This window comes from Rhinolophus hipposideros (assembly GCF_964194185.1).
Source record: "Rhinolophus hipposideros genome assembly, chromosome: 7".
Classification (NCBI taxonomy): domain Eukaryota; kingdom Metazoa; phylum Chordata; class Mammalia; order Chiroptera; family Rhinolophidae; genus Rhinolophus; species Rhinolophus hipposideros.
Window position 1 is genome coordinate 457,941 of NC_138053.1, and position 27,454 is coordinate 485,394.

Below are 27,454 nucleotides of genomic sequence, written 5' to 3' on the forward strand. Positions count from 1 at the left end.
CTCCACATAGCATTTTCCTTCCATTTTTTTTATTCACACATTCTCAGTATTCTTTAAATATTTCTTTTCAATATCAAATATCCTCTGCCATTTTTACCTACTTTTCATTTTTTCTTTTTTCTTTTATTATCAAACTCTTTAAACTTGGCTGAAATCCACAGTGTTTGATTGTTTGTCTCTCACTCACTTTTGTAATATGACCTATCGTGCTTACGTTACTAAAATTTTCTTGGAGATTAGCACTAACCCCCTACCAGTCATATCTAGTGGCTAAAAAAACCACTGCTGTGTCTCCTATGATCTTGTATTTGACTGTGTTGACTTTACTCTTTTGAAATTTTCTTCTACCCTGGCTTGTGATGCATTCACCTCTTGCCTTTTCCAGCCTCTTCTGTATCTTTACCTGCTCCTTTTACTACCTTCTCTCCCTCCTTTAGAAGACACATTCTTTTAAAGGTGTGTCTTCTTATGGACTTTGTGTTTCATTCTGTAGTACAATGCTTTTAAGTCATTTTCCCATTTCTACATTTCTAGTCTATAAGTATTTCGCCTACATTCTTTTTCCAGATTTTAGATTATATTTTGGTTTTTGAATGTCATGTTTTTATTTTAATTAAGTACTGTATTTCAAAACCTGGATTTGTTGACTTTATACTCCTTTCTTTAAAACATCTCACTAAATATGAGCCTTCTTGACCGAAAAAAAAGCAAACAAATGAACAAAAAAACCCTCCTTAGTTTGATATCATTGGCATAGCTCCTACTTGGGTTATATGAGCAAATAGTTGACTATTAATGTATACTATTTTCCACTCTTGTTCATTAAGCTAAGCTAACCTACCCCATCTCTATCTAGTTTTCTACTCTGAATCTTTGGTCTGGAACCTTGTTTCATCATTTGTACATGGTTTTGTGTCATTCAAACTTCAGCCTTTTCAATTTGACTTTGACTTGGCTGTCCTCCTTGCTTTTAGTGCTCTAGGTTATCTTGGGCAGGAAACTTTGTTCCTGTTTCAGCCTCATTGAATATGAATTTTGGCCTGACCAATGCTGGCACTCAGTGAGTAGAGGCTGGTAATTAAAACATTTTGTCAAGAACACCTAGCACTTTCCCTAACAATAGTGGGTGACTTTATTTCTGTGAATCTCCATACCCTGGACCCTAGACAGTAGGAAACTAAAGAAATAAAATTAAAAACTCCCTTCTCAGGTAAATTGCCAGGGTAGGCATCTATAGCAGAAGGCAGAGCTATTCTTTCCCATGGTTTCATATGCTGCCATGTGTAGGATACACAGTGTCTCCCATTATGTCCCTACCCACAAACCCTCAACTAGAGAAAATAATTGCTGACTTAAGAAAATTTCCAGACATTGTTATGCATTTATATGTGGATACCCATGGCTCTTGGTTCATAGATCAACTTGAACAGGTGATATTTTTTTTATATCTTCCTTGTCAGGAACAAGCAGGCTAGCAGTCTCCTCCAAGGAGACTTGCATTTTCGCATTATCTTGTGAGAGACAGTGGTTCCGCTTATGAGGATGTGGTAAAACATTTCCGTTGATGGAAGGACTGAAATAGAATGATCTGGTTTTTGTGACCTAATTCTGGTATGCTCTGTGGGGTTCTACTTGCCTCATTATTATTGACATCTGCTGATGTCTGTTTATCTAGAAGTCTCTTCCTAGCTAAGATGAGACCTAGAAAGCATCCAATGGATTTCTCAGCAAAGAGGTTAGTAATTAACAAGATAAATTACAGGACAGTAATTAGAAGAACAGTCACTTTGTACATTGTGTGAACAGCGATAAGGAAGTAGAACTAGTAGGTATACAGTACTCTTTACAAGAAGCAGGAATGAGAAGGGGAAACGATAAAGAGGATATTTACTAGAATAAGAAGGTAGTATCAAAAGTGGATTGTTCTACAGCTAAATTGAAGACAACGAGCTGCCGCTGAGCTTCCGGAGGGGCAGCCAGCTGGATGGCTCAGTTGGGTAGAGTGTGACCTCTCAACAACAAGGTTGCTGGTTCAATTCCTGCATGGGATAGTGGGCTGCACCCTCTGCAACTAAACATTGAAACGGTGACTGGACTTGGAGCTGAGCTGCGCCCTCCACAACTAGATTGAAGGACAACGACTTGGAGCTCATGGACCCTGGAGAAACACACTGTTCTCCAATATTCCCCAATAAAAAAATAAAAAATAAATTACAAAAAGAGGATTGTTCTAAATTTGGCCTTGACTGCCATATAAGGTTCATTCAGCATGACAAATGCTGACACTAAGACTTCCTAGCAATGAGCCTTCCTATCACTGTGGGACCACACTGTCCAACCAAAAGGCTGGTCATCAATGCATCAATGCATTTGGATTGATTTATGATCAAAAGGGGAAACTGAGGTTGGAAAAGGAGCCACAGGTTAAACCTGACAAGGTCAGGAGACTGAAAATAACCACATAAGACAGCATGAACCTAAAAAAAAAATTATAACTAAGGTGGGCCATGGCAGGAAGTCAATATCTTTAGCCTGAAGCTTCCTTCCTAAAGTCAATTTTCACCTTAAGTGGGCCTGTCTGTTGTCTTTTTGCACCTAAGATGACATTCTTAGAATGCCAGAATCCCGTTTTCCAGACCAGAGCAGGAAAGTACAGAATCCCTAGTTATTATTCCTGCCCCTTGATTAACATCTCTATGTGAACCATTAACTGTCCTGCACCCACCTATGTAAAAGAAGTACCTGTCCTTCCAATTTACTTTTATCCAATCCTGGAGATTTCCTTCCTTTGCTTTCTGCCACCCCCTTAGTCTACCACCAATGGATTTCATATAACCCTCCTCCTTTGATTCTATGTATAAAATAAGCTGAAAACCACCATTTTGCGGAGCATTTTTTCAATTTGTTCAGATTTTGCTTCCTGGCAATTGTCGTCAGTTTGGCTCAAATAAACTCTTACAAGCTTTTAAAAAAAAAAAAAAAAGATTGTTCTAAGCAGGAATGATTTTAGCATGCTAATAATGGCTGAAGGGAAGGAGTCAGTAGAGAGGGTAAGTAAACTAGATACAGAAGATGGATCAAGGTTCTAGAAGAAACAGGATTTGAATTGGAGAGATTAGGGTGATTTTGTACATAAATAAGTTTGTTCATGGAAGATTTGAAGGAGTTCATGCATGGTGATTTCTGTTTCCTTGGTTAAAAAAAAAAAAAAAAAAAAGGAGACAAGGTCCTCTGTTGAATGTAAAGGAATTGGAAGGCCAAGTAGAGAACTTGAGAAGCACTTGCTATAGGTTAAAGGAAGATGACCAAAGAATAGTAAAGGGATTACTGAGCAGCTTTGAGGGCCAAAAGAGATTTTGCTGTATACATATGTGGTTTCTAATTTCCATGGGTATGCCATTTCTCCTGTTATATTCATCATTGGAAGAGGTTTGTAGAGGCTAGGTTGAGGGCTATTCGACCAGTGGAACTAAAGGCGGAAAACTGTGAGAGTTACTTCATTAAAGAAGTAAAGTCTGAAGAGGACTGAAAACCAAGACAACAAAAGAGTCAAGGAAATGAAGGTTTAGAGGAGGTCAGAAAGCCAGCAGAATGTGAATAAGGGCATGAGTCCACTCACTGGACAGGAAAGTGTGACACTGAGTTTGAGATTTTTTATATGGAGCAAAGTTCAGAGTATAACTGTTTAGCCAGGTAAGTAGATTGTTGAAGTACAATGAAGGTAAATGCACAAACAACTATCATTAGAAAATGAAATGGAAAAGAAGAGTCCCATTCAATAGCAAATAAAAGAAAAAAAAACATCTAGGAATAAACTTTTGACAAGAAATGTGCAACACCTGCAGGAGGAAAACTTAAGACACTTCTGACAGACACAAAAATAGACTTGACTAAATGGACGTTCCAAGATGTCAGTTCTCTATTGTACATGTAGTATAAGCCCACAAAGAGTGCCTACAAGATTTTGAGAGGCTCTAGATAAGCTTATTCTAAAGTTCATATGGAAAAAAAACACATAAAGTAATCAGGAAATCTCTGAAAGGAAGAACAATAGGGATTATCCCTATAGATAATATACAGTAAAATTTCACGAATTAAAACAAGACAGAACAGAACAGAAAATCCAGAAATAGACCCAGATTAGTAAACAAAATCTTTATCATTAGTATATGATAAAGATATTGTATGACATAACGTGATAAATATAATTATTTCAAATTAGGAGGCAAAGGTAGCAATCTTAATAAATGGTGTTCAGACAACTGGTATTAAACATGTAGACCTTTTAATAAATAATGAGTAGCCACCTGGAAAGAGAGAAAATTGGATCCAGAGCTTACTTACCCCTTAAACCAAGATAAACTCCAAAGGTATCAGAGACTTTAAATGTAAAGCATGAAACCATAAGAGACCTGGAAGAAAACACAGGGGAAATCTTTTCTAACCTTAAAATGGAGAAGTCTTTTCTGACTATAATTCAAAATTTAGAAGCCATAAAAAAAATTCATACATTAAATACATACAAATTCCATATTCTGCCTGGTGTAGAATAATAAGGAAAATAAAAAGATAAATAGCAATGGGGGAAATACTTGCAACTTATACCAAAAGAGCTAATCTCCCATTACTATATGAAAAGCTCCTCTAAATCAATAAGAGGTCAACAGCCCAATAGAAAAATACACAAATATAAATGGTTCTTAGATAAAGGAATTCAAATACCTTACCATATAAAAAATGTTTAGTCTCACACATAAGAGAAACACAAACTGAAAGTATACCAGGTTACATTTTCTCACCTATCAGATTAGCGAAAGTCCAAAAGTTTGACAATACACACTGTTGATGAGTCCATAGGGAAGAAAGCACTCTCATACAGTGCTGGTATAAGATGAACCACCAGTCAACAAAAGGATGTCCTAATCAAGGGGCTCCCTGTCCAGATACCCTTTTTGGTATTGTAGACCCTTTGAATGAACAAAATGTAGTCTAGAGTCACGTTTTTTAAATAAAGTTTTATGGAAACAGGGCACACTCTCTTATATATTGTTTATGGCTGCTTTCACACCCTAACAGGCATGGCCCACAAAACCTGAAATATTTATTATGACTCTTTACAGAAAAAGCTTATCAACCTCTACTAAAGTCACTATTTATGACTAACACTCTCATTAAGAAATGCATATTTATTGTAACCCATAAGATCTATATAAGCTGTAAAATTGAGACCGTTTTGCCAAATAACGTTTGTCTTTATTGCTATGTCTGATGAACTCTATTTTCTATTCTCTTTTAGTCTGTTCTGTTACATTTTTTAATTCATTTCTTTCTACTAAATTAATATCATAACCCACTATAAATCATGAAACATTTTTTAAGTTAACAAAACAGAACTAGAAATATCATAACACTTGCAAGTAGAAAGGATAAATTTTTAAAAAGGTATTTCCCTCCTTCCCTTTCTCCCTAATTCTTTCATTCTCTTACTCCTTCTTTCCTCTGTCTCTCCCTTCCTCTGTTTTCTTCCTTCCTACTTCCTGAGTAATTCAGTTCAGAAGGCGTTAGGTGGAGCTGAGCAGGTAAGTATCTACTGGATGTGGTGTGCAGTAAGTAGTGCAGAAGGCCCGGCAAGACGTTGTCCAAGTTGCCCAGTGGCATCGCAATATGCTGACACTGACCAACGGCCTGTCTAGATGAGGTATCCCTTCTTCGGTACAAAAGAGGTCCTAAGTGCCCTAGAAATCTAATCTTATTAAAGACCCATAACTCCTAGAGTTGATCCAGGGAAGAAAATGAAGTCAGTGGGGACGAATAGCAACCATGAGAGACTATGGTAGTCTGTGCAAATCCCATTTTTCTTTATGAAGAACCCTTAGGCCCCTGCACGAATGATAGAATCCTGATGCTATATGACATATATAAGCTACAGTGCCTTAGTCTGTAGCTATGACACAGATATTACACTCATTTAACTTATGATTGGGCACAAGGTAGATTGCATGTCATTCTTGCAGTGTATTCAGAAGCTCTTCTGCTTCCATATCTGAAAACACTTTATTCCCAAGTATCAATTTTGTCTGTAATCTCAGATAGTGGGGTGTGTGTGGTGTTGGTGTGAAATCTGATAGGGGATTAGGCCCAGGTACAAAGTAGGGCTTGGGGGTTTCAGTGAATGATTGGGTTTCTCAACAGGTAAGGCCAACCAGGAAGAAAGTAGATAGTGGGTAATGAGTGCATAAAATCTTTACATGTACCCATGTACATGACATGATTAGGATACTCACCCTCTTCAGTGTCCACCCTCCTCTGAAAGGCACTTGCAGTCATGTCTACTAACATGGGAGCTGAGGTTAGGTGAGGAGCTGGAGCAAAAATGACTAAAGTTTGTTCTTCAAAACTGCTTTGAAGACCAAAAAAATCATTGTCTCAATCTGGAGTCTAGATACTGTCTCCTGGCAGCCAACTGGAAGTAGATAGGCAACCCTGTCATTGAAGATCTGACGTGCCTTGAGGGTATCCACAGTGGGAGAGCAGTACCTGTACAGTCTGTGCACAGTCACAGACTGTGGCAAGTAGGTGGCAAGTCTGTCAACCAGCAGCAAGTTTTCCCTTTTCCCTCACTCAGACAACCCATGAAGAGAAGGAAATCAGCAAAAGTGGCCATAGTCCTGTTGATCAGGCTGCCATGTTTACAAGGAAACACAAAAGTTCTGGAAGTTAGGTCTTAGGGAATGAATGCCTTGAACTCTGTTCTTAGGCAGTAGGAGCCTAGAGCACCATACTGATCTGTGTTTCCAGGAGCTAGGCCTGCAGCTATGGATTTGTATGCTAAGAGAATGTGAAAGACAGTTTTCAGAGCTTCGGCCAATCATTTCAAACATTTTAGAGTCAAAGTCCCTGAGCAGACAAAAGCTTTTGAGCTGAAAATGAAGTGATCCAGTTGATAATTTGGTTGAAATGATAAGTTGGTTCAAAATAAATCTTCTAAATCACTTTTTTCCACATATAATTTTAGACCAAAGTAAGTTTTGTTTATGTATCTTCTTGTACATCTTTGAGCATATTGATCTGTTTTTCACAATTTTATGACTTAGACTTTTTTCTTTTTAAAATTTCTATTTATGTTCCGCCAACAAACCATTCTGCTGTGCTGTTTGTGATAAAAGTAAGTTCAATGTGACCTAAATGTGGATTAATTAAAAATACTTTGGTACACTACATCCATAAATTAGTTTCAAGTGCCTTAAAATTATATGGAAATTATTGAAATGGAAATGTGTTCATAATATGCAGTGAGTAAAAAAAGCAAACTATAAAACAGTATTATGGTATAGTTCCATATAATTTCCCCAGAACAGTTCCTGGCATAACTATTAATGGTGCTCCTACTGTCACATGTCCTCTTTAGGACAATAATAAAGTGCACCACTCCTATAGTTTTTTGTTTTGTTTTGTTTTGTTTTTAATTTTTCAAGATTTTATTTGAGCAAAATTTTCATTTAAATTAGGAAGCACCAAACTGCAAGTGATTGGGGCTACTCCTCTAACAGGATCTAACTCCTATAGTTTTGATAAACCTTAGAGCATATCTCCACGGAAATCTTCTTTAGTAAAAGGCGAAAGATTTATACAATCTGAAGAGAAACCAGAGTATAGAGAGAGGCATATCTCAGAGATATTGCTGGTTCAGTTCCAGACCACCACAACAGAGTTCACAATAGATTTTGTGTGTCCCAATGCATATAAAAGTTATGTTTACAATTATACTGTAGTCTATTAAGTGTGCGATAGCATTATGTCTAAAAAACATAAGTACTAAATTAAAAAATACTTTAGTGCTTAAAAATGTTAACCATCATCTGGGAGTCCAGTGAGTCATAATCTTTTTGCTGGTGCAGGGTCTTACCTCCATACTGACGGCTGCTGACTGATCAGGGTGGTGGTTACTGAGGGTTGGGGCAGCTGTGGCAATTTCTTAAAGTAAGAAATGAAGCTTGCTGCATCAATTGACTCTTCCTTTCATGAACGATTTCTCTGTAGCATTCAATGCTCTTTGATAACATTTTACTGTAGAGCTTTTTTTCAAAATTTGAGTCAACCCTCTCAAACCCTGTTGCTGCTTTATCAACTAGGTTTATGTAATAGTCTAAATCCTTTGTTGTCATTTCAACAATCTTCACAGCATCTTTACCAGGAGTAGATTCTATCTCAAGAAACTACTTAATTTGTTATCCATCAGAAGCAACTCCTCATCTGTTAGTTTTATCACGAGATTGCAGCAGTTCAGTCCCATCTTCAGGCTCCACTGCTAATTCTGGTTCTCTTGCTATTTCCACCACATCTGCAGTTACTCCCCCTCCCAATGAAGTCCTGAACCCCTCAAATTCATCCATGAGGGTTGCAATCCACTTCGTCCAAATTCCTGTTAATGTGGATATGCTGACCTCTTCCCATGAGTCACAAGTGTTTGTAATAGCATCTAGAATTGTGAATCCTTTTCAGAAGGCTTTCAAATTACTTTACACAGATCCATCAGAGGAATCACCATCTGTGACAGCTGTAGCCCTACAAGGAGTACTTCTTAAATAAGACTTGAAATTTGAAATCAGTCCTTGATTCCTGGGCTGCAGATGGGTGTTGTGTCAGCAGACATGAAAACATTAATCTTGCTGTCCATCTCCATCAGAGCTTTTGGGTGACCAGGTGCATTGTCAGTGAGCAGCAATATTTTGAAAAGAATCTTTTTCTGAGCAGTAGGTCTCAATAGTGGGCTTAAAATATTCAGTAAACCATGTTGTAAACAGATGTGCTACAATCCAGACTTCGTTTTTCCATTTATAGACCACAGGCAGAGTAGATTTCACATAATTCTTAAGGGCCCTAGGATTTTTGAAATGGTAAGTGAGCACTGGCTTCAACTTAAAGTCACTAGCTGCATTAGCCCATAAAAAGAGGGCCTGTCCTTTGAAGCTTTGAAGCTGGGTATTAACTTCTATCTAGCTATGAAAGTCCTAAATGGCATCTTCTTCCAATATAAGGCTGTTTCATCTACACTGCAAATCTGTTGTTTACTCTAGCCACCTTCATTCACTGTCTTAACTAGACCTTGTGGATAACTTGCTGCAGCTCTTCTATCAGCACTTGCTGCTTCACCTTGCACTTGTATGTTACAGAGATGGCTTCTTTCCTTAAGCCTCATGAACCAACCTCTGCTAGCTTCAAACTTTTCTTCTGCAGCTTCCTCACTTCTCACGGCCTTCATAGAATCAGAGAGTTAGGTCCTTGCTCTGGATTAGGCTTCCACTTAAGAGAATGTTGTGGCTGGTTTGATCTTCTATCCAGACCACTAAAATTTCTTATCATTCATGTGTTCACTGGAGTAGCATTTTTCATTCCTTCAAGAACTTTTCCTTTGCATTCACAACTTAGCTAACTGTTTGGCACAAGAGGCCTAGCTTTCAGCCTATCTCAGCTTTCAACATACCTTCTTCACTAAGCTTAATAATTTCTAGCTTGTGATTCAAAGATGGAGATGTACAACTCTTCCTTTCACCTGAACACTTAAAGGCCGTAGTATGATTGTTAATTGGCTTAATTTCAATATTGTTTCTCAGGGAATAGGATGCCCAAAGGAGAAGGAGAGAGATAGAGGGAGGGCCAGTCAGAGAAGTCAGAACACACACATTTAACAGATTAATTTCAGTCTTACATGAGTGCAGTTCATGGCACCCCAAAAGAATTACAATCTTAACATCAAAGATCACTGATTACAGATCACCATAACAAATATAATGGAAAAGTTTGAAATATTGTGAGAATTACTAAAATATGACACAAGCACAAAGTGAGCAAATAGTGTCAATAGACATGACTGATGTAAAGTTGCCACAAACCTTCAGTAAAGTGGAACAAAGTGCAATAAAATGGAGCACAATAAAACGAGGTATGCTAGTACATTCCCTGTGGCTAGAAGACCAAGACTAGTGGGTGAATCTAAAAAGCTAAAGCAGCCCAAGGCCCAAGAACAGCTGACTAATGAAATAACTTTGGTCGTGAACTAGGAGAAGCTGTTGAGTTAAGAGCAGTGTACAAGTTTTTTGGGGAGAAGATATCATGAGTGTTTTCATGAGTCAGCCATCATGATCTTGGATCATGTTAAGTAGGATTTATGCCCTGGGCTGGTCCCAAGGGACTATCCAAAATAGAGATGTCTCTATCTAGATTGTGGAAATTACAAGAGAGAGAAGGATCCAGCAAATTCCTGCCAAGAGTCATAAAAGTTCCCCAAAGTGAGTCTGTTTAACCCTTTGCTAAGCTGAGAATATGAAACCACCAGCCATAAAAAAATTGCCCTATCTCTTATTTCTTCCCCCTCCACACAGCTCCAACCCTTTAACCCTTGTTAGAATGGAACTAAACAACAGTAGTGAGTGATGGAAGAGGTGAGCAGGGAAATAGTTAAGTGGAGAAAGAAGAGAATAGAGTTGGAGAAAAGACTAGAATGGAGAGAGTAGAGTGGGGGAGGTGTCTACAAGAAGAAAGTAGAGTGAGGGAAGAGACAGGCAGGGACAGAGAAGAAGGTATATGACTCTGTAACAGACCCAGCTGAGGGGAGTTTTAGGGTTTTGACTATTACATAATATGACTTAACATTTTAATTACTGAATAGAGACTTTATGACTTAATGTAACAGTAGGAGTACTGTTATATAAGAATTAGAGGAAAAGTCATGTGACTTGCCCAAATCTTCATCTAGAAGCAGAGGAAGAATGCCTCCATTAAATAAAGTTTAAAGTAGTAGGAGACTGAAATGAAATTTTGTTTTTATAACAGTCCACGAGTCATGCTTGTTCTAAATATGGTTTACGTTTATATTTGTGTGAGCATAGGAAAAGCCTGGCAAGATAGGTCCCAAATTATTAACAGTGATTACTTTTAAGGGGTAGAATTCTTATTTTTTCCACATTATTTGAATATGTTACTATAAACAAGTGTTAGTTTTATTATTTTAAACAAAAGATTAAAAATAGGAAGAAATACTTTTTAAATAAACAAGTAGCTGTCATTACTATAGCATAGTCTACAGATGAGGCCTGTCTTCGATAAATACAGGCTTTCCTCTAGTATCTCCCACCTCTGAACACAGATCATTCTCTGATATTTTTTATTCTCCTGTCCATTTTCTTTTTTTTTTCTTTTTAACCATGGATACTGCTGGATTATCTCTTTATGATTACCACATGTTTTAAAATTTCCCCTAGTCTACTGCTTCTTGTCATCTTTTTTATAGTCTTTATGCTTGTTACATGGCCACATTATTTTAAAACTTTTCAATGCCTTGCTCCCATTACTGTCAGTTTCATTTGGTAATTTATTATGCAACAATGTCTTTTTCAAAACATAGAGAATACTGCAAAGTATTTGTATGTTCTGAATTACTTTTAGATGGGGAAAATAGACCTGAAATAAAAAAATCAACTCCAAAACAGAATATTTCTGATGACAATCAAACCCATGACATGATAATGGAGAGACTAACAGGAGACAGTTTCTGGTACTCCATCCTAGGAGGACTCTGGGATTTCGATTACCAGTTAGAGTTTAACCAAGAAAACCAGCACAGACATTTAGAACAAGTATCTTTCACCCAAAAGAAGATCACACAGGAGAGAAGCCTTGAATGTAATAGATTTGGGGAAAACTATAAAATGAACTCAAAGATTATTATGAATCAGAGAATTTCATCAATTAAAATACCCCTTAATTCAGACACATGTGGAAATAGCATCAAACATAATTCAGGATTGATTGACTATCAGGGAAACTATGTAAGAGAAAATACTTATGGATATAATGAGTGTGGAAAAATCTTCAGTCAACATATTCTTCTTACTAATCATGTTCATGTGGAAGAGAAACCCACTGAATGTAGGACAACCTTCAGCCACAACTCATCTTTTACTCAACCTCAAATAGTCCTTACAGGAGAGAAGCCCTATAAGTGTGATGAATGTGGGAAAAGATTCAGCCAGAGGATACATCTTATTCAACATCAGAGAATTCATACAGGAGAAAAACCTTTTATATGCAATGAATGTGGAAAAGCCTTCCGCCAACATTCATCCTTTACTCAACATCTAAGAATTCATACTGGAGAAAAGCCCTATAAATGTAATCAATGTGGTAAAGCTTTTAGCCGTATCACATCTCTTACTGAACATCATAGACTTCATACTGGAGAGAAACCTTATGAATGCAGTTTTTGTGGGAAAGCCTTTAGCCAGAGGACACATCTTAATCAGCATGAGAGGACTCATACAGGAGAGAAACCCTATAAATGTAACGAATGTGAGAAAGCCTTCAGCCAGAGTGCACACCTTAATCAACACAGGAAGATCCATACTCGGGAGAAGTTATGTGAATACAATAAATGTGAGAATGCCTTAAGTCACAGTCCTTCACTTAGTAGCACCTAACTCATGGGGTGGGGAATCATGTGAATATATAAATGTAGGAAATTCTTTTTCAGACCTTTCCATCCCATTCAATATCAAATTATTCATGGTGGAGAGAAAGCATCTAAATAAACATTTAATGCGTAGAAACCAAATCTAGACCTTGAACTAGCAGCTTATTATCTTTCCAGGAGAGGTTATAAATAGTGAAAATAATTTATGTCATGTTTCAAATCTAATGTAAAATGTTTTTTAATGACCAGAAATTCAGTAGGCAATAACTTGTAATTATTCACCTGTAAGTTTTATAGTGTAAAAATGTTTAATTACATAAACATTGATTAATCAAGGCAATGATGTAGTGTAGACAGTCACATAAACTTAAATGAACAGAAAAGAAACATTTCTCAAACTTTAGTCATTTGTATGTTTCATTTGCAGAATTTACCATATTTAGTGTTTACTTAATATTTTTCTTTAAAGGGACTCAATTTTTAGCCTTATTCTAGGAAATATTATTTATGGAAATTGACTGTTATGTGTTATGTGTTAATTATGTTTGTTCTAATTTCCATCAGAATAAATATATACCTGAAATTTAAAATATCCATTGATGTATCACATAAATCTGTGTACCATTATTTGAGAAACAATGTGATAGGATATGGCAACATTCTTCTGGGGTTTTTTCATTGCTGTTTGTTTTTTCCAATCCTTCAATTATTTTCCTCAAGTGAGTCCTAGGATCACTTTAAGAAAAGTCTTGGAGGAGACTGAGGGTCATGTTGATGAACTTTGAAAAGTGATTCATAGAAGTGTACTTTTCTATCGTATTGTTCTTATTTTAAATCTCCCTATAGTAAACATAGACTCTTGAATTAAAAATGTTTCTGCTGTATTTGAATAGAGAGGTTTGAATAGAGAGGTTTTTTGTTTTGTTTTGGTTTGTTTTAATTAAAGTTTATTGCTGAACACACAATTTATTATTTTTTTTAAATAATGACCAGAGGCTAAGAATCTCTATGCCTCCTAGCACCACTGTGGAAGACAAGAAGTAGGGGACCATGGTGTGGTATGGTGCCATGTTGAGGCTAAGAATCAGGGAACAGCCTTAATGTCTTTATATATAAACAACTAAGGAAGTGTTACCAACTGGCTTATAATTCATTTTATTTATTGAGAGATATTTATGTAACACCTTTTTCTCAAAAGAATTTAGGTGATTCAATTTGATTTTTCTAATTACTGCCTCTTTTTTTGACAAAAATTACATTTTGATGTTACAAAGCATTATAAATTTAAACCACCATAACCCGTAAGTAGCTGTAACTATGAGGCTGCTTCAGTTTCTTGCCTTTTCATTTTCCTCTTGGTCTTCTCAGGCATGGCTAAAGAAGCTATGAGACTAAGGTAGGAATGCCTTCCCCTTGTTTTCTCACCTTTTTTCTAACATCTCTCCCAGCTCAAGATTTCCCTAATGTTTTTCCCTATGAAGGACTAGATTTTATAGCCCTTGTGCCAAAACTGAACTGATTTCAAGACTTTTAAAAATTAAAACACAAACCACCAAGAAATAATAAAGTAAACTCAGTTTATCACAGAAGTTAGAACTTTTCAAAGTTCATTTATATTCTATACATCAGTGGATATGAAATGTTTAATAAAATCCTGAGTTACTCTAGTCAGGGAGGATTTCCAACAGTATCTTTTGCTCAAATGTTTGTGTAGTGGAGGTCCATTTTCAGGGCAGATCAGTTCTGAAAGTAGCTCTTCACCAAAAGGAGTTATGTTTAACATTCATTTTCCATAAGGAGACAGAGGATGTAGGGTACTCAGATTTCAGGAAGAGAGTGAGCCAAGGTGAAATCTGACAGCAAAGGTATGTATTAAAGAAGTAATGATTAATTACAACTGGTAAAGGCTTTGATCAAAGTTTAGTTTTGCAACCAGAAAAAAAAAGCTTAATACAAACAGTGTATCTCAGGACAGGTGAAAAACAAGAACAATATGGAATTTTCAGAAGAGGATCAACAGAATTTGGACAACCCAGAAAAGAAGTGTCTGAACTAAACCATACCACAGTTCGCCAAGGATTTTCACCAATTCTTCGTGAATTAGAAGCCTATTATATATGATTATATAATATCATATATCATAAATGATTATGCTTATGTTAATTGTACAGTAAACTATGTCATTCTGGTGTGAATTCATTCTCATATCTTTTGTTCTCTTCAAAATATTCCAAGTTAAGGAGTGAACCCTAAATATATGTTAATTACATCAAAATACTGGTGTTTGGAGTAGGGGAGACAGAGGAGTAGTACTCATTCAAAACCTGTTTGTTATGACATTTCTGTCTAGGAGGGCAAGACATGACCCTTTCACATATATTAGTTCATTTGGTCCATCCAACCAGGTGTTATTGCCCTTCTTTTATGAAAAGAGATACTTAAGCCCATACATAATAAATGATTTGTTATTCAGTGTTTCTCGGAATGAAATGTCACTCAAACATGGATTATCTTATTCCTAACCAGTAAATGTGAAGAGTGCCTAGAACAGTGTTTTATAACATTCTGAAAATATTTGATAAATATATTAAAATTAATAAAATGAAAGGTTGCTGTTCAACACCAAAATCTGTGTGACTATTTCTAAGAACCTCAGAATATTAAAGGAGCATAATATTGATAGATACTTATGTACACAAGGCTTCTATGTATGGACAAAAATACTCATTTGTATTTTGATTAGTGTTCCATTTATTAATTTAAGAAACCAACTGATATTCCTTTTTCTTTTTAATTAGAGTTTATTAGAGTAACAATGGTTAGTAAAGTCACATAGGTTTAAGTGTACAATTCTGTAATACCTCATCTACCATATTTCCCTGAAAATATGACTCTTATATTAGAGATGCATTAGGGCTTATTTTTAGGGGATGTCTTATTTTTTCATGTACAACAGTCTACATTTATTCATTTATTCATGTACATACATTTATTCAAATACAGTCATGTTGTCATCTTCTGGAACATCGTCATAACTCTCCAAACCCCGAATTGCGGCTTGAATTTCTTGCAACTCCATTTCCTGTGGAACCATTGGTCCCAATCTCTCATGTCCAGCAATAGAGCTCTCCTTTAAATGAGCACGTCTTGTCCATGTAGCCTGCTCGTGGTGCACTGGCAACACAGCTGCCAGTGATTTTATCCCAGGAATTCTTCATCCAAGTCCCAACCTCTTGCAGGCTAGGCTTCACAAAGTTTCCACGCTGATTTCTCTCCATTCTATTTTCAATGTAGTCATTGATTTCCACGCACAAACGGTCCTTGAATGGCTTGTTTATTTCAATATCAAGAGTCTGGAGACAGGCAGTCATTCCTGCGGGAATCATTATTTGATCTATTCTTCTCTCTGCAAGGAAGTTCTTCATGTCTTTAGTGTGGTGGTGAGTGCTGGCTGAATCCCAGACTGCAGACCTCTTTGGCCACCTGGCAAAACAAGTGGCAGCATTAAATCGACCCACTTCCTTATAACTGCTTGTGTGCATGAGGCTTTTTCGGTTTCAAGAACATAAATGATTGAAACATGTTCAACTTTATCTTTCTTGTCATTAGTGATTATTAGAGGTGGGGCTTTCTTTTTCATCCAGATGAATTGCCAAAATACAGGTAACAATTGCACTTTCGTAACCAGTGGAGGCAATTTACATTGACGAGGCACCCCTCTGATCAATTGTCATTTGAGATCTTTGGCCCATAAACACTGCAGTTTCATTCATAACAATCATGTTCTAGAGTTTGTATTTAGAAAAATTGATGCCATCAACAAAAGACTTGAATGCAAGTGCATAGTTAATAACTTAAGTATTTTCCAGCTTGAATAGTGTTGTCGATCTTAGAGATAGTTCATATCGCTGAGTGAAGCCATCTAGTCAGTGTTGTGATGCTTTGAATTCTTCTGGGGATATTTCTAACTATGGTGCCATTGCAAGGGCAAATGCTTGAATATCAGCCCTGTGCACAACCAAACGCTTTGCTCTCCTGTTGGCAATCCATTCATAGATGATGTCTTCCAGATCAGCAAATAATGGTTGCCAAGCTGATACACACTTGTGCTTCTTAGCATGTCCCTCTTCCACTGTTGACTGAGGTTATTGTATTCTGCGCGCTATTTTCGGACCATTCAGAGATCCAACTTCTTCTCTTTGCAGAAAGCCATAAAATTCTTGCCCCAGGAGTCCTCCACTATTCCTGTCTTGTACTCAATGGAGTAGCTATCTCTTTTTGCACTCATCTTGTCTGGGCGTCAAAATATTATTCCCTTTAAATTTACCATTAAATCAAGTATTAATTAAAGATGTACAAGACAGGAGTGGCAACAAAAATGATGACAGTTAAGAATGATGGGCCACACAAAAGAGACAAAAAATTGCAGGCACCAAAATTCAGAAAATATTTTTTCACACAAGTGCATTAAGTACATCCACTACAACACAGGATGTATTGAGTTATGAAGATTCATATTAGACACAACCACGTTCATTTGTTATTAAGTGCACATGTTATTCGTGCATTGTGTCTGTACTCCAATTGGTATTCGGCAATAAAAGTCTTGAGTTCATCTGTTTACATAGGCGTTTACCTCTCGTCCAAAGGTACCCACTTGGGTATTTACAAATACTTAATTATAATTTATATTATGATTTAAGCATTAATGTCAATATTATTTATTTGTATTTAATTATAAACATTATTTTATAATTAAATACGTCTGTCGTGTGTTACAATGGACATACTAAATGCATCCATCTGGCTGACGATCTTAACTGGGGCTTATTTTGGGGGTAGGGTTTATATTTTGAGCATCCTGAAAAATCATGCTAGGGCATATTTTCCAGTTAAGTCTTATTTTCAGAGAAATACGATATGTATCACATTGTGTGTTCACCACTCAGAGTCAGTTCTCTTTTTATCACCATATATTGGATCCCCCTTACCCTCATCTACCACTCCCTTCCCCCCTTACCCTCTGGTAACCACTAACCTATTGCCTATGTCTATCCATTTTTGTTTCTTTGTTTGTCTTATTTCTTTGTTGCTTTCAGTTTTGTATCCCACATAACGTTGAAATTATATGGTTCTCGACTTTTTCTTCCTGACTTATTTTGCTTAGCATAGTCTCAAGATCCATCCATGTTGTCACAAATGGCACTATTTCATATTTTCTTATAACAGAGTAGTATTTCATTGTGTATGTATACCACATCTTCTTTATCCAATCATCTATCGAAGAACACTTTGGATGTTTTGATGTCTTGGCCACTATAAGTAAAGCTGCAGTGAACATTGGAGCACATCTATCTTTATGGATAAATGTTTTCAGCTTTTTTGGGTATATACCCAGGAGAGGAATTGCTGAGTCATATGGTAATTCTATTTGTAATTTTTTGTGGAACATCCACATTGCCTTTCATACTAGCTGCACCAATCTGCATTCCCACCAACAGTGTATGAAGGTTCCTTTTTCTCCACAGCCTTTTCCAACACTTGTTATTATTTGTCTTGCTGATGATAGCCATTCTAACTGGGGTGAGGTGATATCTCATTGTGGTTTTTAATTGCATTTCTCTGATGATTAGTGATGTTGAGCATCTTTTCATATGTCTATTGACCATCTGTATGTCCTCTTTGGAGAAATGTCTATTCAGGTCCTTTGCCCATTTTATGGAAAACTCTAAAGACTCCACCAAAAAGCTATTAGAAACAATAAACAAATACAGTACAGTTTCCAGTCACAAAATCAACATACAAAAATCCATTGCATTTCTACATACTAACAATGAAACCTCAGAAAAAGAAATTTTAAAAAAATTCCTTTTGCAATTACAGCAAAAAGAATAAAATACCTAGGAATACACTTAACCAAAGATGTGAAAGACCTATACACTGAAAACTATAGAGATTTTTAAAAGACATTGAAGAAGACACAAAGAAATGGAAAGACATTCCGTGCTCTTGGATCGGAAGAATCAACATAGTTAAAATATCCATATTACCCAAAGCGATATAGAGATTTAATGCAATCCCCATCAAAATCCCAATGGCATTTTTTAAAGAAATAGAACCCAAAAATCTTCCTTTTTCTTGATAAGGCTCAATATTTTTCATGATTATTTGGCTTGCCCAGCACCCTATGTTTATTCTTAACTGATTAAACAGGAACATACAATGCATATGTACATAGCAAGAAAAAACTATATATATATATATATATATATATATATATATATATATATATACACACACACACACATATTATTTTTAAAAATGAAATAATCATACAGGGGCCTTCCATCCAAGTAGATAAACTCTGGTCACCTTTTCCCATGACCCCATGAAAATTACAATTAAATTGTAGAAAACCATCGTTGAGAACCACCTGGAGATTAGGTGAACAAAGTTTCTATGACTAAGAATATAAAGAAGAAGCCATGATGAGACTGATAAGGGTTGGGGATAAGGACTGGGCAGGTCTGACACCACAGTTTGAGAGTTAAGAATTGGGAGGGATATCTTGGCTGCAGAAGTCCCCACTGAGGAACGCAGGGTCCCAGCCCCACACTGGGCTCCCCAGCATTGCACATCAGTGTCAGGAAGAGGAGTCCCCACAACATCTGGCTGCAGAAACCAGCAGGGATTGCATTCAAGTGAAACAAAGAGGTACTGGAGTCCTAGGTGTTCATTTGAGGGGCCCGTGCATGGAAACACTCACAGCTCACTCAATCTGGGCTCCAGCACAAGGATAGCAGCTCAAAATGCTCTAGGGACATGTGGCAAAGAATTAAATTGACTACCTTCAGGGTGATGGCTGAAAGGGCAGGGGTCATGGCAGCTCTCTCCAGGACAGAAGTGTTGGCAGGCATCATTGTTCCTTTATTGAATACTTCTCCCATCTAACCAGCAGGCGCAGGCACACGCAAGCACAAAATTTATGCTCTCCATTAGCTTGGCTAATGCCTTTCACCCCATCCTGCTGATTACCTTAGATCCAGACTCACACAACTCACAAATCCAGTCGAACCTCTTCCAGCAGCTTTTACACATACCGGTTTTGATAGATGCAAATGTTACTGAAATCTTTCAAAGGACCACAACCCCAAACATGTAGCAGCTGTCCTCGGCTTGCCCTGTACAATGGTAAGCAACCCCAAGCCTGGCACAAATGGAAACTGGTATCCACCTCTATCATAACACCCATAAGATGGCCCCAACCATATCATAAGCTATGGCCAATGTTAGCTTGGAACATAGATTCAACTAAGTAGCCAAAAGCCCAGCACAAGTGATATCCACCAAAGGGTCCCAAGCCGGGCCCTAGTGGAAGCCTGCCTCAGTTCACTGCATAGCATCTCCAAAGAGCCACCAAGCCCATCATAAATGGCTACCAATGTCAGATCACTTTGTAGCTCCCACCAAGTGACCCTAATCAGCACAAGTAGCAACTGACCTTGGTCTGCACTGGAGCACCTTCCAACACATCTAATGGCCAGCTTCAAACAAAACCATTGCACCACCAACTACACAAATGACACATCCAAAGGGCAGACTTGGCTACATCAGAGTCCCACTAAATCAATTGCTCTGTGGGTCAACCCCTGCATAACACCTTGTCTGCTGTAGTCATTGCCAGCTCTCCCAGTCAGCAGCTTAAGGGTCAGTCCCATCATGAGCAATCAAGGCTCAACTACAACAGGAGGTCACACACAACTCACACAAGGGATACCCCTGGAGCACCCAACTTAAGTGACCATGGAGAATGTTCTTCTGGGCCCCATAGGATACCTATCACATAAGGCCACTCTGGCAAGACAGAGACAGAGCAGATCTATCTAATACATACAAACACAGGGAATCAGCCAAAATCAGACAAGGAAACATCTCCCACATGAAAGAACAGGATAAAACTAAAGAAAAAAAACTAAATTAGAATGATGTCATCAAAATGGCTGCATGAGGTGAGACTCTGGAAATCTTCTCTGGAATTTAATACAAATCAAACAACCATAACTGATCAAAGAACTCCCTGCACAGCAGACAGGCAAGACAAAGAGGTTCCCTACTGAATTCACGTAAAGGTGGGCAAATTGCACGATCAGGGCAAGAGGGAAGGGAGAAGTGCGGAGACGGAACTGCGCAGGTGCAGGATGCAGACCTAACTCAGTGCTCTGAGCTTCCTGCATCCTGGAACTACCGCACCTGCGGGAGAGGGAAGAACTCGGACTGCTAGGGCTCTGCTTATGGCCCACAGGGCTGTATACCCCTACAGCATATAACACGGCTAAACCCAATGCTCACGACAGAGACCTAGGAGCAAATACGAAAGGAAGAAGGTTGAAAATGGTAGTTTAAGCCCTCATGCCGAGCAGAGAATGGAAGCCTTAGGCACTGAGACTAGCCACCTGTTCCCTACCCTCTCAGAGCTCAGCCCAGCCCCACCTGCCCAGTGATAGAAGTGGAACAGTAGCACTGTCATATCAAAAGAACAATAGATTTGCAATTCTGAAAAATGGTTAGCAGACACAGATTCGCAGCCCAACTAATTCCAGCAAAGGGGAGGGAGCTGTGGGTGTAGGACTGGTTGTGGTGGTGGTCGCCCCCATTGCTCTGTGCCACCTCTCACAACCAACCCCGCCCCTGTCCCCACCTATCTAGGCAGATCCCTGCAGGAGTAAACAGAACTCATGAAACACAAGGGCTCGAATCTGCTGCAGGAAGAGCTTTGGATCTTCAAAAACTCTCTGCATCCCCACATGAACACAGCACCCTACGACACAGGTGAAAACACTACAGTGTGACAGAGGAAAAAAAGTTGCAGTCAGAGAGAAAGTAAAACATTCTACCAACACATACTGGAAAACAAAAGAAAGACCTTTTCCTATCAATCTATTGCAGAACCCACTCCTGTAGATGTCTAGGAAGAGAAATAATAAATCAGTAATTGCCATGAATAACCAAAACAACGAGACAGCTCAGAAAGAAAGTGAAAGGTCTCCAGAAAAGGAACTTAAAGATATGGAATTATGTGACTTAAATGACAGAGAATTCAAGATTGCAGTTCTGAAAGAACTCAACGAGATGCAAGAAAATACAGAATGCAGTTTACTGAACTCGGAAACACAATCAAAGAAAAACATGAACATTTTACCAAAGAAGTTGAAATTTTAAAAAAGAACCAAATAGAATTTCTGGAGATTAAGAACTCAACAGAAGAATTAAGAATGAAATAGCCAGCTTAGGTAGTAGAGCTGACCAGATGGAGGAAAGAATCAGTGCCATCGAAGATAGAAATCTGGAAATGACACGGATGGAAGAAGAAAGAGTCTTGAGACTTAAAAGAAATGAAAGAACTCTACAAGAACTTTCTGACTCCATCAGAAAGAGCAACATAAGAATAATGGGCATACCAGAAGGAGAAGAAAGAGAGAAGGGAACAGATAGTATATTCAAATAAATAGTAGACGAGAACTTCCCAAACTTGGGGAAAGAACTGGATCCTGGAATCCAAGAAGCAAATAGAACACCTAATTACCTCATCTCCAACAGTCCTTCTCCAAGGCACATTGTACTGAAACTGTCAAAAATCAATGACAAAGAAAGAATCCTCAAGGAAGCCAGGGAAAAAAAGACCATAACCGACAAAGGAAAGCCCATTAGATTATCATCAGATTTTTCAGCAGAAACTCTACAAGCCAGGAGGGAGTGAAACCAAATATTCAAACTATTGAAAGAGAGAAATTATGAGCCAAGAATGATATACCCGGCAAAGATATCCTTTACATATGAAGGAAGAATAAAGACCTTTCCAACATACAGAAGCTGAGGGAATTTCCTAATACACGACCTGCACTACAAGAAATACTAAAGGAGGCTATTCAACCACTATCAACAGGAACAATTTCTGGCAACCAAAACATAAAAATGGGGACAGTAAAGGCCTGAACCAGAACATGGGACTGGAAAAAGTAAGCATGCTGAAGAAAATGGAATACCCTAAATATCAAACTTTCTTTTACATAAACTTAATGGTAACCGCTCAGAAAAAAATCGAGAACTGAAATATATACTGTAACAAAAGAAGAAACAGAGGGAAAAATCATACAACACCACGTCACAGAAATAACAACAAAAAGGCAAAGAAACAATGGAGACAAATCTTACCAGAAAGCTAAAGATAGAATGATAGGAAATTGTCACATATCAATAATCACCCTAACATGTAAATGGACTGAACTCACCAATAAAAAGGCACAGACTAGCAGATTGGACCAAGAAACTAAACCCAGACATATGCTGTCTCCAAGAGACACATCTCAGCTACAAGGACAAGCATAGACTCAAAGTGAAAGGGTGGAAATTGACACTCCAAGCAAATGGTATCCAGAGAAAATCAGGTGTAGCCATAAGGAGATCAGATGAAACAGACTTCAGGGTGAAAAGGGTAAAAAGAGACAAAGATGGACATTTCATAATGGTAAACGGGACTATACAACAAGAAGACATAACAGTTATCAATATTTATGCCCCGAATCAGGGAGCACCAAAATATACCAAGCAACTACTAAAAGAACTAAAGGGAGAAATTGACCAAAACACAATTATACTAAAGGACATAAATACATCATTGACATCTTGGATAGATCATACAAACAGAAAATAAATAAAGAACTAAATGACACACTAGATGAAACTGACATAACTGACATTTATAGAGCACTTCATCCAAAACATCAGACTGTACAGTTTTTTCTAGTGTTCATGGAATATTCTCAAGTAAGACCACATATTGGGACATAAAACTAGCCTAGCAAATTTCAGAAGATTGAAATCATACCAAGCATATTCTCTGATAACAAGGCTTTGAAATTGGATATCAACTGCAAAAAAAAAAAAAAAAAAAAAAAACAGGAAAAACCACAACTACATGGAGAACAAACGACATACTTTTAAAGAATGACTGGGTCAAAGAAGAAATTAGAGGAGAAATCAAAAGATACCTAGAAACAAATGAGAATGAAAATACATCCTACCAAAATTTTTGGGATGCAGCGAAAGCAGTTTTAAGAGGGAAATTTATGTCATTACAGGCCTATCTCAAGAAACAAGAAAAATCTGAAATAAATAACGTCAAGTTACAGCTTAAAGAACTAGGAAAAGAAGAACAAATGAAACCCAAAGTCAGCAGAAGAAAGGATATCATAAAAATCAGAGCAGAGGTAAATGAAATAGCGAACAAAAAGATAATAGAAAACATTAATGTGACAAAAATCTTTTCTTTGAAAAGATTAACAAAATTGGCAAACCCTTGGCTAGACTCACTAAAATAAAAAGAGAGAAGACACTAATTAACAAAATCAGAAATGATAAAGGGGAAGTTAAAACGGACACCACAGAAATACAAAGGATCATGCAAGAATACTATGAAGGACTATATGCCACCAAATTCAATAACCTAGAAGAAATGGACAAGTTCTTAGAAACATATAGCCTTCCTAGGCTGAATTATGAAGAACTGGAAAATCTAAATAGACCGATCACCAGTAAGGAAATTGAATCACTCATCCGAAACCTTCCCAAAAGCCAAAGTTCGGGATCAGATGGCTTCACTATTGAATTCTACCAAACTTTCAAAGAGGATCTAATACTTGTCCTACTCAAACTCTTCCAAAAATTTGAAGAAGAGAGTACTCCCTAACTCATTTTATGAGGCCAACATTACCCTGATACCAAAACCTGGTAAGGATAACACACACAAAAACAGAAATCTACAGACCAATATCTCTGATGAATTACAGATGCAAAAATCCTAAACAAAATTTTAGCAAATCAAATGCAACAATATATTAAAAAGATTATTCATCACGACCAAGTGGGGTTTATCCCAGGAGAACAAGGATGGTTCAACATATGCAAATCCATCAATGTGATACATCACATAAACAAAACAAAGGACAAAAATCATGATTATATCAATTGATGCAGAAAAGGCATTTGACAAGATACAATATCCATTTATGATTAAAACACTTAATAAAATAGGTCTAGAAGGAAAATACCTTAACATAATAATGGCCATTTGTGACATGACAAACTCTCAGCTAATCTCATAATTAACAGTTAAAAACTGAAGCCCTTTGCTCTACATTCAGGAACATGACTGGGGTGTCCCATACCACCTCTGCTTTTCAACATAGTGTTGGAAGTCTTTGCCAAAGCCATCAGGCAAGAGAAAGAAATAAAAGGCATCCAAATTGGGAATAAAGAAGTTAAAATGTCACTCTTTGCAGATGACATGATGCTATATATAGAAAACCCTAAAGACCCCACCAAAAAACTATTTGAAACAATCAACTAATACAGTAAAGTTGCCGGCTACAAAATCAACATACAAAAGTCCATTGTATTCCTATATACTAACAATGAAATCTCAGAAAAAGAAATACAAAAAACAATTTCTTTTGCAATTGCAGCAAAAAGAATAAAATACCTAGAAATTAACTTACCCAAGGATGTGAAAGACCTATATGCTGAAAATCATAAGACATTTTTTAAAGAAATTGAAGAAGACACAAAGAAATGGGAAGACATTCCGTGCTCTTGGATCGGAAGAATCAACATAGTTAAAATATCCATATTACCCAAAGCGATACAGAGATTTAATGCAATCCCCATCAAAATCCCAATGACATTTTTTAAAGAAATAGAACAAAAAATCATCAGATTTCTTTGGAACCACAAAAGACCCCGAAAACCAAACCAATCTTAAGAAAAAAGAACAATGCTGGAGGTATCACAGTCCCTGACTTTAGCTTGTACTACAGGGGAACAACAATCAAAACAGCATGGTATTGGCAGAAAAACAGACACATAGACCAATGGAATAGAATTGAGAACCCAGAAATAAAACCACATAAATATGGACAGATAATTTTTGACAAAGAAGCCAAAAACATACAATGGAAAAAAAGACAGCCTCTTCAGTAAATGATGCTGGCACAGTTGGAAAGCCACATGAAAAAGAATGCAACTAGACTGGTATCTGTCACCATGTACCAAAATTAACTTAAAGTGTATCAAAGACCTAAACATAAGACCTGAAACAATAAACTGCATAGAAGGAAACTTAGGTACTAAACTTATGGACCTTGGGTTCAAAGAGCATTTTAAGAATTTGACTCCAAAGGCAAGGGAAGTGAAATCTAAAGTAAATGAATGGAACTATGTCAAATTTAAAAGCTTCTACAACAAAAGAAACTATTGACAAAATAAAGAGGCAACCAACTGAATTCGTGAAGGTTTTTGCAAACAGTGCCTCTAATTAAGTGCTAAGATCCAAAATATACAAGGAACTTATACAGCTGAACAACAACAAAATATAACCCAGTTGAAAAATGAGCAGAGAACCTGAGGAGACTTTTTTCCAAAGGGGACATACAAATGGCCAATAGACATATGAAAAAATGTTGAACATCACTAATAATCAGAGAAATGCAAATAAAAACCACAATGCAATATCACCTCACCCCAGTTAGGATGGCTATCATCAACAAGACAAATAGTACCAAGTGTTGGAGAGGCTATGGCGAAAAAGGAACCCTCATACATTGTTCATGGGAATGCAGATTGGTGCAGCTACTATGGAAAGCAGTGTGGAGTTTCCTCAAAAAATTATGAATAGAATTACCATATGACCCAGAAATCCCTCTCCTGGGTATCTACCAAAAAAAATCTGAAAACATTTATTCATTAAGAAAAGTGTTCTGCAATGTTCATTGCAGCTTTGTTTATGGTGGCCAAGACATGGAAACAACCAAAATGTCCTTTGATAGATGAATGGATAAAGAAGTTGTGGTATATATACACAATGGAATACTATTCGGTGGTAAGGAAAGATGAAGTAGGTCCAGTTGTGACAATGTGGATGGATCTTGAGATTATAATGCTAAGCGAAACTGTCAGAAAGACAAAGTAGAGAATCCCATGATATCATTGATATGTGGTATATAAACCAAAAAGAACGAAAGAATAAGACAAGCAAATGAGAAACAAAAACTCATAGACACAGACAATAGTTTAGTGGTTACAAGAGGGTGAGGGGGAGGGGAGTGGTAGCTGAGGGTAAAGGGCATCAAATACGTGGTGATGGAAGGAGAACTGACTCTGGGTGAACACACAATGTGATTTATAAAGAATGTAATACATATTTGTACACTTGAAATTTGTGTAACTTCACTAACAATTGTCACCCTAATAAACTTAAAAGAGAGAGAGAAAGAGAAAAGAAAACCTACTTGAAGAAATAATGACAGAAAACTTCCCTAACCTGGTGAAGGAAATGGACACACAAGCCCAGGAAGCACAGAGAGTCCTAAACAAGACAACCCAAACAGGCCCACACCAAGACACATCATAATTAAAATGTCGAATGCTAAAAACAAAGGGAGAATCAAAGGACAGCAAGAGAAAGCAGTTAGTTACTCAAAAGGGAGCTCCTATAAGACTGTCAGCTGATTTCTCAACAGAAATTTTGCAGGCCAGAAGGGGTGAGCCCAGAATATTCAGTGATGAATAGCAAAGACTTATAACCAAGATTATTTTACCCAACAAAGCTATCACTTAGAATCGAAGGACAGATCAAGAGATTCCCAGACAAGAAACAACTAAAGGAGTTCATCAACACGAAACCGTTATTACAAGAAATTTTAGAGGGACTTCTTTAAGACGAAAATAAAAATAAATAAATAACAAATATATAAATAAATAAGAATAATCAAATGTCAATAACTACCTATCAACAATGACTTTCAATGTAAATGGATTAAATGATCCAGTCAAAAGATAGGCTGATTGAATGGATAAGAAAGCAATACCCTCACAAGAGAGTCACTTCATTGAAAGACACAGACTGAAAGTAAAGGGATGAAAAAAGTTATG

At 37.2% G+C, this 27,454-nt stretch overlaps 2 protein-coding genes across 13 annotated transcripts in view; one reads left to right on the forward strand and one right to left on the reverse strand.

The window, feature by feature from the left end:
* The window catches only part of SEPTIN14 (septin 14), a gene marked incomplete at both ends in the record, with an annotated part of 390,465 nt that overhangs the window by 204,913 nt on the left and 158,098 nt on the right, over positions 1 to 27,454 (reverse strand). The window lies entirely within an intron of this gene.
* The window catches only part of LOC308499501 (small ribosomal subunit protein uS17m), a 119,812-nt gene that overhangs the window by 45,565 nt on the left and 46,793 nt on the right, over positions 1 to 27,454 (forward strand). For 2 of the 12 annotated variants that reach the window (XM_081053009.1, XM_081053003.1), the window contains one exon: positions 11,446 to 15,093. The exons of 6 other annotated variants lie outside the window; for them this stretch is intronic. In XM_081053009.1, coding sequence (XP_080909135.1) covers positions 11,446 to 12,476 — 1,031 coding nt within the window. In that variant the 3' untranslated portion in view covers positions 12,477 to 15,093. Of the gene's footprint in view, positions 1 to 1,931; positions 2,106 to 5,550; positions 5,580 to 11,445; positions 15,094 to 27,454 lie in introns of those variants that run through there. 4 more of the 12 variants (XM_081053015.1, XM_081053006.1, XM_081053005.1 and 1 more) reach the window with 4 other exon arrangements.